Below are 10,000 nucleotides of genomic sequence, written 5' to 3' on the forward strand. Positions count from 1 at the left end.
GCGCCCCAGGGGCCCCCTGGAGAGCTCACAGAGCCCCTAGAAAAGTGGGTACTGGAGTGGTAGCTCTCGGGGGCCCCATGGGGCCCCTCCCTCTGCAGTCTTGGGGACAAAAGGGTCCTGGGGGGCCCCACAGAAGAGGCCCTGCTGTACCCTCTTTGCTGCCTACTCAGGGGGGCCCCCCCTTCGGCCTCCTGCACAGTGCCTAGGAAGGCCGACGAGGCTTGTCTGCTGAGCAGGGGGGCCCCCCACCCCACTCAGGGGGCCCCCTGCGGTAAGAAACCTCTGGGGAAACTGCCTGGGGAGATGGGATCGTTCTCGATCCCAGTCTTTGGATTCTGCTGAGGAGTTGCTGCGCAGGGTCTCCCTCGGGGGGCCCCCTTCTTTGGGGGCCCCCTGCAGCAGCAGGCGGGACGGGGGGCCCCCCCCGGGGCCCCTCCCCCGCTGCTGCTGCTGCTGCTGCTGCTGCTGCAGCAGAGTGCCTCCGGGGCCCCTCGTACCCTCTGCTCTCTGTGGAGGGGGGCCCCTCGGAGGGTTCGGAGCTCTCTGGGGACCCCAGGGGGGCCCCCCGGGGGCCCCACTGGGGGCCCCCCGCAGCGCGCTGGGGGGCCCCCAAGGGGGCCCCCCCCGGCTGGTCATAGAGGAGGTGGGGCCCCTCGTCGCTGCGGGAAGGCCGCGGCCTGGGGGGCCCCCCGGGGGCCCCCCTGGGGGCCCCCTCCGAGGGGCCTGCACCGGGGGGGCCCCCCGGGGGCCCCCAGTCAAGACCCTGTCTCCTAAGCAAAGACCCTCTCCGGCTAAACCCTAAACCCTCGTCAGATCTGCTATAAGTCAAGGGGGGCCCCCAGTGCCCCCAGCTCGAGTAAGGAAGCTCTTCGGGGGGCCCCCCTGAGGCCCTTCTGCGTTCCCGGGGGCCCATTCTCTTATTAAGGAGGCCCCCCTGGAAGCAGCAGCAAAATGAGTTTCTTCTCTGTCTCTTTCTCTTTCTCCTTTTTGTTTTAATTCGCTGACTCTGCGAGCTGCTTCTTCCTTAGGAGGGCCCCGGGGGGCCCCCCTGGGAGGGGCCCCGGGGGGCCCCCGGGGGGCCCCCCGGGGGGCCCCCTTCGGGGGCTTCTTGGGGGCCCCCCTAGGGGCCTCCTGGGGGGGCCCCCCTGGGGGGCCCCCCGGAGTAGCCCCAGAGGTACCTGGGAGCCACCCAGATATAATTCGGGTCCAAATGGGGAGGCTCTCGGGGGCCTCCTCTGCTGCTGGGGGCCCCCCGGGGGGCCCCCCTGGGGGGCCCCCCTGGGGGCCCCCCGGGGGCCCCTCGTCTGCATCTTCTTCCGAATAAACCCACGGGGGGGCCCCCCTGGGGGGCCCCCTGGGGGGCCCCCTGGGGGCCCTTTGGGGTTCTCTGCGGCCTATGATGGCTTTGGCCCTGCAGCAGCCACCAGGTGTACATACACCTCAAAGTCTTTTGCTTTCTTTTCAGTTTTGCAAACAGCAGCAAAAAAAACGCGAGGGATCCTTAACACCTAGGGCTTAGGGTTTAGGGTTTAGGGTTTAGGGTTTAGGGTTTAGGGTTTAGGGTTTAGGGCTTACTGGTGCTCCACAGGGGCCCCGCTGTACTTCTGGTGTAAAGTCCGGGGGGTCAGCTCGGGCTGCTTGAGGGGGTCAGCGAGGCCTGCAGCCACCCCAAACCCTAAACCCTAAACCCTAAACCCTAAACCCTAAACCCTAAACCCTAAACCCTAAACCCTAAACCCTAAACCCTAAACCCTAAACCCTAAACCCTAAACCCTAAACCCTAAACCCTAAACCCTAAATACAAACCCTAAACCCTAAACCCTAAACCCTAAACCCTAAACCCTAAACCCTAAACCCTAAACCCTAAACCCCTAAACCCTAAACCCTAAACCCTAAACCCTAAACCCTAAACCCTAAACCCTAAACCCTAAACCCTAAAGCTGGCCGCGCTGCTCTGAAGTCAGCGTCAAAGGCTGAACCCAAACCCTACGGGCGCCGAGGCTCAGTTGCCCACCAAACCCTAAACTCTAAACCCTAAACCCTAAACCCTAAACCCTAAGCCCTAAACCCTAAACCCTAAACCCTAAACCCTAACCGTCTTGAATCCAGTCTCCGTAGCGGCAAACCCCTCGGAGCCTTTTGGCCTCATCAGCGTAAACATCTCTTTGGAAGTGCAGCGCGTCCAGTTCTGTCTGCAGCAAGCTGCAGCAAATAAAAAATAAATAAATAAATAAATAAATAAATAAATAAATAAATAAATAAATAAATAAATAAATAATAAATAAAAATAATAAATAAATAATAAATAAATAATAATGATGGTATGAAAGGGAGTGGGGGGGAAAAAGAAACTCGAGGAGAGGCGGAAGCGGGCGCTTCGCGCGCTAAACCCTAAACCCTAAACCCTAAACCCTAAACCCTAAACCCTAAACCCTAAACCCTAAACCCTAATTACTAGATGATCTTTTTGAGGTCCTTGACTTGGCCCATGAGTTTTGACTCCGCGAAGCCTGAGGGCACCGCACGACTCCAGCAGCGGCTAAATTAGGGTTTGGTGGCCGCGGCCTAGGGTTTAGGGTTTAGGGTTAAGGGTTTAGGGTTTAGGGTTTAGGGTTTAGGGCTTGGTCACCCTGGGCCTCGAGAACCATCGCGTCGTAGCCGAGAGAAAGCTCGTCGAGCTGCCGCTGCAGCATCTTCTCCGTTTTCTGCAGCAGCAGCAGCAGCAGCAGCAGCAGCAGCAGCAGCAGCAGCAGCAGCAGCAGCAGCAGGAAGAAATGAACAAAAGGAAAAAGAAAAAAAGAATTGTTTTTAACTCACTTGAATTCTCCTGCAGTCTTCTTGAAACTCCAACAGCCGCAAATCTAAACCCTTTTTCAGCAGCAGCAAATCTTCGCTGAGGGGCCCCTGAGGGTTTAGGGGGGCCCCCAGCAGCGCAGCAAGTTGTTCTTGGTCTGCCTGACGCCACAAACCCTAAACCCTAAACCCTAAACCCTAAACCCTAAACCCTAAACCCTAGAGCCTCTGCTGTGCGCATGTAAACACTGTCCTCACACGCTGCGCCCCGAAGTCGCAGACACGCCTCAGCACACTCTACGGCTTCCCGCCGAGGGTTTAGGGTTTAGGGTTTAGGGTTTAGGGGCTAGGGTTTAGCGGCTAGGGTTTAGGGTTTAGGGTTTACGAGGAGCATTGTGTGCGCCGCGTTGAGCTCAACGAGCTGCTGCTGATACTGCAGCAAAAAGAAACAGACAGCAGCACAGCAGCAGTTTAAGAGAGCTTCAAGTTTAGGGTTTAGGGTTTAGGGTTTAGAGTTTAGGGTTTAGGGTTTAGGGTTTTTAAGGGCATTTAACAGCAGCTGCAGCCCAGGGCCAGAAAAAAGAATAAAAAGAACACAAGAAAAAAAAGAGCGACAGAGGAAGCCGGCGAACGAAACACAGACCCTAAACCCTAAACCCTAATCCCTAAACCCTAAACCCTAAACCCTAAACCCTAAACCCAGAACCTCTGCTCTTTCAAAACAAAAGAGCAATTAAAACCCACCAAATCCATTAACGCCGAAACCCTCGCGTTTACTTCCACCAGCTGGGGGGCCCCCAAATCGTTGGGGGCCCCCAGGGGGCCCCCGGGGGCCCCGAAAGGCCCAGGGGGCCCCAGGGGGGCCCCCGTAGGGGCCCCCGGGGGCCCCAAGGGGGGCCCCCCTGCAGCCCCGGGGGGCCCCAAGGGGGCCCCCGTAGGGGCCCCAAGGGGCCCTGATGGGCCTGGGAAAAGAGTCGGAGGGTACTGAACTAAAGAGCGGAGATCATAGGGGGGCCCCCAAGGGGGCCCCCAAGGAGGGCCCCCCAGGGGCCCCCAGCCAGGGGAGGCAGCAGGCTGGAAGGGAGCAGCAGCAGCAGCAGCAGCAGGAGCAGCAGGAGCAGCAGCTGCTGCTGGTGTGTAGGGGGAACTGGGCCAGTTGGGCGTGGCTGGCGCTGCTGCTGCTGCTGCTGCTGCGTCTGCTGAGGGGGGAGGCCGGAGGCTCATGGGTGGAAAGCTGAGATTTAGGGTTTAGGGTTTAGGGTTTAGGGTTTAGGGTTTGCGGGGGCGCGGCGGGGGGCAGAGTGCTGCGTAAAGAGCCCGCGAGAGAGCAGCAGCAGCGCCGAGGTGTACGTACACCCGAGGCGAGCCAGCGGCGGCGGCAGCAGTCAGCGCTAAAGGCTCTCGGCACTTTTGAAGCAAAAGAGGAAGCAAAAAAGACAAATAAAGATAAATATAAACAAGAAAAACCTTTTTTATTTCGTGTTTGAAAAGAAAAAAGAAAAAACGCGGCCGCGGAGTGCAGCAGTCTCGATGCGCGCTCTCTTGCTGCTGCGCTGCTGCTGCTGCTGCTGCGGCGCTGCTGCTGCTGCTGCTGCCCTCAGCGCTTTATAAGGAAATGAAATAAAGACAAAAAACTCATATTTAAATCTAATTTTGTTTTTCTAAGTCAAACTGCAAAGAGAAAAGGAACTTCGCCGCGGCCCCCCCAGCGGTCCGCAGTGGACCACGGCAGCAGCAGCAGCTGCTGCAGCAGCAGCAGCAGCAGCTGCTGCTGCTGCTGCTGCTGCTCTGAGCCAACGAGCTGCATTTGCATGCACGTTTCTGCAACACAGGAACTTGGGGCCTTTCGCTGCAGCCGCACAGCAACAGACACTTCTACAGCAGCAGCAGCAGCAGCAGCAGCAGCAGCAGCAGCAGCAACAGCAGCAGCAGCAGCAGCAGCGTTGCTGCTGGTCCACCTCAAGGTTTCGCAGACTTCAGGGGCCCCCGACTCTTGGGGGCCCCCAAAGGCAGCAGCAAACAGTCCACTGTGAAGCAAAGAGCGGGGGCCCCCCTAAGTACAACCCAGGGGGCCCCCCTCTTACCCCGCAGCTGCTGGGGGCCCCCAAGGGCCTCGGGGCCCCCTGGGGCCCCCGGGGGCCCCCCGGGGCCCCAGGGCCCCGCAGAGTACCCCAGGGGGCCCCCCGGGGCCCCGGAGGGGCCCCCGGGGGGCCCCCCTTGGTACTCGAAGGGGGCCCCCAGGCCTGCAGGGTACTGCCGGGGGCCCCCAGGGGCCCCCCGGGGGCCCCCCGGGGCCCCCGAGGGGCCCCCCGGGGCCCCCGGGGGGCCCCCGGGGGCCCCTTTGGTTGGTTTTATTTTGGTTTGTTTGGTAATTAATTTGGTGAAGTTGAAAGCCTAAATAAAAGAAGAAACAAAAAAATGAAAGAATAAAAATAAATGATTTATTTTATTTTTATTTTGATTTAATTATTGAATTCTTCTTTTGTCCTTTTGTTTTTCATTTAATTGAAAAAGAAAAAATAAAAAAAGATCTAAATGAAACAAAAAGAAACAAAAAGAGATAAAAGAAAAAGAAAAGAAATTAAAAAGAAACTAAAAAGAAATTAAAAAGAAATTTAAAAAAATTAAAAAGAAATTAAAAAGAAATTAAAAAGAAATTAATGAAATCGGCAAAAACAAAAGGTCTTTTAAATAAATTAAAATTCTTTTTTGATTTCTTTTTCATTATTTTGTAAAAAAGAAAAAAAGAATTTAAATTTATTTCAAAGACTTTTAGTTTTAAATTAAAATTATTTTTTAATTTCTTTTTTACTATTTCGTCTTCCAGACGAGAAGGTTTGCAAAAAGAAGAAAGATTATCGAATGCCTGCAAGCAGCAGCAGCAGCAGCAGCAGCAGCAGCAGCAGCAGCAGCAGCAGCAGAAGCAGCAGCAGCAGCAGCAGCAGAAGCAGCAGCGCACTTGTTAGAAGTAGCAGCGGCAGCGTGCTTGCAGCAGCAGCAGCGGCAACGGTAAGGCTTGCAACAGCAGCTGTAGCAGCAGCAGCAGCAGTGTTTGCACCAGCAGCGATGCCTGCAGCAGCAGCAGCAGCAGCAGCAGCAGCAGCAATATTTGCAGCAGCAGCGATGCCTGCAGCAGCAGCAGCAGCAGCAGCAAGTTGCTGTTTGTTGTACCTGCATGTCCAGATAGCGCAGAGCCTGCAGCGGAATTTCCCGTAGCAGCTTTTCCATGTCTGCTGCTGCTCTTGCTGCAGCAGCAGTGTGTCTTCCTGCTGCTGCTGCTGCTGCTGCTGCTGCAGCAAGCACAGCAGCAACTGCCTGCCGCCCTGCTGAGCTGTGACCCTTTGGGGGCCCCTGGGGGCCCCCTGCTGCTGCTGGGGGGCCCCCAAGCAGCTGCGCAGCAGCAGCAAGGGCGCAAACAGCAGCAGACAAGCGTCGTGACTCCTGCTGCAGTGCTGCTGCTGCTGCAGTTGCTGCGGGTGCTGCGGGTGCTGCTGCTGCTGTTGCTGCGGGTGCTGCAGCTGCTGCTGCTGCTGTTACTGCGGGTGCTGCAGCTGCTGCTGCTGCAGTTGCTGCGGGTGCTGCAGCTGCTGCTGCTGCAGTTGTTGCGGGTGCTGCAGCTGCTGCTGCTGCAGTTGCTGCGGGTGCTGCAGCTGCTTCTGCAGCTGCTGCGGGTGCTGCAGCTGCTGATGCTGCTGCTGCTGCTGCTGCAGCAAAAAAGCTGAAAGGGAAAACACCCAGCATTATAGAGAAGGCGGAGAGAGCCGTTGCTGCGTCTGCAGCTACGGCTGCTGCTTCTTGCTGCAGTGCCTCTCTGCTGCTGCTGCTGCTGCTGCTGCTGCTGGCTGCAGCTGCAGCCCGCAGGCGAGCAGCAGCAGCAGCAAACTGCTGCTCAAGGGCTGGCTGCTGCTGCAGCCAAACTGCTGCCAGCAAATGGCGCTGCTGCAGCTTCGCGAGGCCCTGCAAGATGCAGCAAATGTCTCTGCGGCGGCTTGCTGCTGCTGCTGCAGCAGGAGCAACTGCTGCTGCTGCTGCTGCTGCTGCTGCTGCTGAGGCTGAGGCCGTTGTTGTTGCTGGTGCGTTTGTTGCTGCTGCCGCTCTCTCTGCTGCGGTTGTTGCTTCAGCTGCTGCTGCTGCACCTGTTGCTGCTGCGCCTGCTAACGCTGCAGCTGTCTCAGCAGCAGCAGCAGCTGGTGCTGCTGCTGCACTTGCTTCTGCTGCAGCGCCTGCTGCTGCCCTTTCTGGGAGAAGAATAGGGCCCCGCTGCTGCAGCAGCAGCTGCTGCTGCACTACGGCGCATGCGCTGCTAGGCAGCAGCAGCAGCAGCTTGCTGCTGGCCTGCAGCAGCAAAGCCACGTCCCTCAGTGTCAGGCGGCCCCCCTCTTCAGCAGCAGCAGCAGCAGCAGCAGCAGGAAAGGCAGCAGCAGCAGCAGCAGGAAAGGCAGCAGCAAAGCGGCACTCCGCGGCATCTGCTGCTGCTGCAAGCACCGTCAGGCGTCTGACAAGAGCAGCAGCAACTGTAGCCGCAGCACTTGGAGCAGCAGCAGCAGCAGAAGCAGCAGCAGCAGCAGCAGCAGCAGCAGATGGGGCCTGTGCTGCTCCCTGGGAAATATCTGCTAGGCATTTGCTGCGGGGCAGTAGCCGGCTTAAGCCGTGAGCAGCTTTTGCCAGCTGTGAGGGCCCACCTGCTGCTGCTGCTGCTGCTGCTGCTGCTGTTGCTGCTGCTGCTGCTGCCTCTTCAGGGCCCTCCAGCAGCAAATGCTTTGAGAGCTGCTGCAGCAAAACCAAAGTCAGGGACCGTTTAGCTTCCCGCCAATTTTCCGGTTGTTGCTCTTGTTGCTGTTGCTGCTGTTGCTGCTGTTGCTGCTGTTGCTGCTGCTGCAGCTGCTGCTGCAGCTGCTGCTGCTGCAGCTGCTGCTGCTGCAGCTGCTGCTGCTGCAGCTGCTGCTGCTGCAGCTGCTGCTGCTGCTGCTGCGAAATAAAGACAACAGGGGCACCTGCAGAAAGAGTGTGGGGCGTTCCCTGCCACCATGTGCAGCAGCAGATGCTGCTGTTGGAGTTAATGCTGCTGCTGCTGTCGCTCGTGCTGCCTTCCCTGCTGCTGCTGCTGCTGCTGCTGCTGCTGCTGCAGCTGCAGCCATCTACTGCAGGGAGGACCCACGCAAGGCGAAGGAGGGCCCCCAATGGCAGCAGATGAGCTGACGCTGCAGCGGCCCTCAGCAGGCTGGCAACACAAACCCTCAGCTGCTGCTGCTGCTGCTGCTGCTGCTGCTGCTGCTGCTGCTGCTGCTGCTGCTGCCGCAAGAGGTAGGGGGGCATGGGGCCCCCCTCACCCGCTTGGGGCCCCCCGGGGGGCCCCCACTTGCTGCCATTTTGCCTGCGGGCGGCCTCACTGAGGAGGGCCAGCAGCAAAAAGGCATTGAGCTGGGAGGGGCCCCCAAGGGGGGGCCCCCAGGGGGCCTCCCGGGGGGCCCCCTTGGCGGGTTTGGGGGCCCCCCCGGCCCCCTTTTGGGGGCCCCCTGCCAAGCCTGGGGCCCCTATGCAGGGGCCCTGGGGGGCCCCCCGGGGGCCCCCTAGGAACAGCGAGAAGGGGGGCCCCCTAGGGGCCCCCCTGAAGGGTCTTAGGGCCATAAGGGCCCAAGGGGCCCCCTAGCCAGCGCGGAGTACCCAGGGGGGCCCCCAGCAGCAAATGGGGGCGCAGCAGCAGCTGCTGCGCCAGGGGGCCCCCTGGGGGCCCCTCAAGCTGCTGCGTGGCCCAGCAGCAGCAAAAAAAAGGGTACGGGGCCCCCAACTCGGGGCCCTTTGGGGTCTAGGGGGGCCCCCCGGGGCCCCCAAGAGCCCCAAAAGCAGATTCTAATTGGGTCTAAAGCCCCCAGACAAAAGTTAAATCAAAAATATAAAATTAAAACCCAAAATATTGCTTGTAAATAGCTTTCTATCTGGGGGGCCCCTAGATCGCTCCGGGGGGCCCCTGGGGGCCCCCGGGGGCCCCCCAAGGCCTCCAGGGGGCCCCCGGGGGCCCCGGGGGCCCCCAGGACCTCATCGAGAGGCCTGGGGGGCCCCTTTCCCTTCTTCAGCCCCTGTTGGAGCCCTAGAAGTCCCAAAAAGGAATTAAAAGGAATAAAAATAAAATAAAAATTGCGTTTTTTTCCTTTTTGGCGCGCAGTGGTGTATGTACACCTCGCGGTGTATGCCGAGCCAGGGGGGCCTCCGGGCCGCCTGGGGGCTCCTTTTTGTCTTTTTGATTTCATTTAATGTTTTATTTTCTTTTTTTATTATTTAATTTATAAATTTTAATTTAATTTCATTTCAAAGAGCCCTAATAGTCCACCCAGATGCAGCCACTCTTGCAACCCCCCTACAGAACCCGCTGGGGGGGCCCGGGGCCCCCCACTGGCAGGGTCCAGGGGGCCCCCAGGGGGGCCCCCAGAGGAATGCCCAGGGGGCCCCCTGGGGGGGCCCCCAGGGGGGCCCCTATGAGGGCCCCAAGGGGGGCCCCTGGGGCCCTAAACCCTATAGGAGGCCCTGATGGGGCCCCCTCGAGGGCCCCCCAAGGGGCCCCTGGGGGCCCCCCTGAGGGTACCCGCAGGGGCCCCCGCTGCAGCCTCTACAGGGGCCCCCTGGGGGGCCCTCTGGGGGGCCCCCTGGGGGGCCCTCTGGGGGGCCCCCCGGGTTTGGTTTATTTCACTTTTTGGGTTTTTGTGGTTTTTATTTCTTTTCTTTTTATTTCTTTTCCTTTTTCTGCTGCTTCCCTTTCTTTGCTGCCAGGGGGCCTCCAGGGCTCCTGGGGGCCCCCCGGCGCTGCAGCAGCGAGGCTGGGGGGCCCCCAAGGGGGCCCCCTGGGGGCCCCCCAAGGGGGCCCCCTGGGGGCCTCTCTAGGAAGTACTAGACCCAGCAGCAGACATGTGGCATTTCAATGGCCTAGGCAGCTGCAGCAGCAGCAGAGGCTGCTGCTGCAGCCTAGGCTGCTGCAGCAGCAGCTGCAGCAGCAGCAGCAGCAGCAGCAGAGGCTGCTGCAGCAGCCTAGGCTGCTGCAGCAGCAGCAGAGGGGCCCCCCTGCTGCAGCTAGAGGCTGGGGGCCCCCGGGGTCCCCCAGCAGCAGCGCCTCGGCTCTTGCAGGAAATGGTTCAATATCTGTACCCTTTGAAGAGCCCCAGGGGGGCCCCCAGGGGGCCCCCGGGGGGCCCCCGGGGGGCCCCAGGGGGGCCCC

At 59.6% G+C, this 10,000-nt stretch overlaps 3 protein-coding genes across 3 annotated transcripts in view; 1 reads left to right on the forward strand and 2 right to left on the reverse strand.

Moving 5' to 3' along the window:
- Window positions 1-202: 202 nt before the first annotated feature.
- ENH_00073220 (hypothetical protein, conserved) lies at window positions 203-4,017 on the reverse strand (the record flags this gene model as incomplete). The annotated part of the gene is made up of 9 exons (XM_013582707.1): window positions 203-763; window positions 1,006-1,411; window positions 1,576-1,657; window positions 2,096-2,202; window positions 2,456-2,510; window positions 2,630-2,705; window positions 2,818-2,955; window positions 3,179-3,226; window positions 3,538-4,017. 9 exons carry the CDS (start codon window positions 4,015-4,017, stop codon window positions 203-205), a joined length of 1,953 nt encoding a protein of 650 aa, XP_013438161.1.
- Window positions 4,018-4,459: 442 nt separating this feature from the next.
- On the reverse strand, window positions 4,460-8,109 carry ENH_00073230 (hypothetical protein; the record flags this gene model as incomplete). The annotated part of the gene is made up of 3 exons (XM_013582708.1): window positions 4,460-4,668; window positions 4,878-5,187; window positions 5,965-8,109. 3 exons carry the CDS (start codon window positions 8,107-8,109, stop codon window positions 4,460-4,462), a joined length of 2,664 nt encoding a protein of 887 aa, XP_013438162.1.
- Window positions 8,110-9,318: 1,209 nt separating this feature from the next.
- Window positions 9,319-10,000, forward strand: part of ENH_00073240 (DEAD/DEAH box helicase, putative) — a gene marked incomplete at both ends in the record, with an annotated part of 3,544 nt that continues 2,862 nt past the window's right edge. The window contains 2 exons of the mRNA XM_013582709.1: window positions 9,319-9,462; window positions 9,720-10,000. The exon at window positions 9,720-10,000 is cut by the window's right edge and continues 88 nt beyond it. Of these exons, the coding sequence (XP_013438163.1) occupies window positions 9,319-9,462; window positions 9,720-10,000 (425 nt within the window). The remainder of the gene's footprint in view (window positions 9,463-9,719) is intronic.

This window comes from Eimeria necatrix, genomic scaffold, assembly GCF_000499385.1.
Source record: "Eimeria necatrix Houghton genomic scaffold, Enh_scaff72, whole genome shotgun sequence".
NCBI classification, from domain to species: domain Eukaryota; phylum Apicomplexa; class Conoidasida; order Eucoccidiorida; family Eimeriidae; genus Eimeria; species Eimeria necatrix.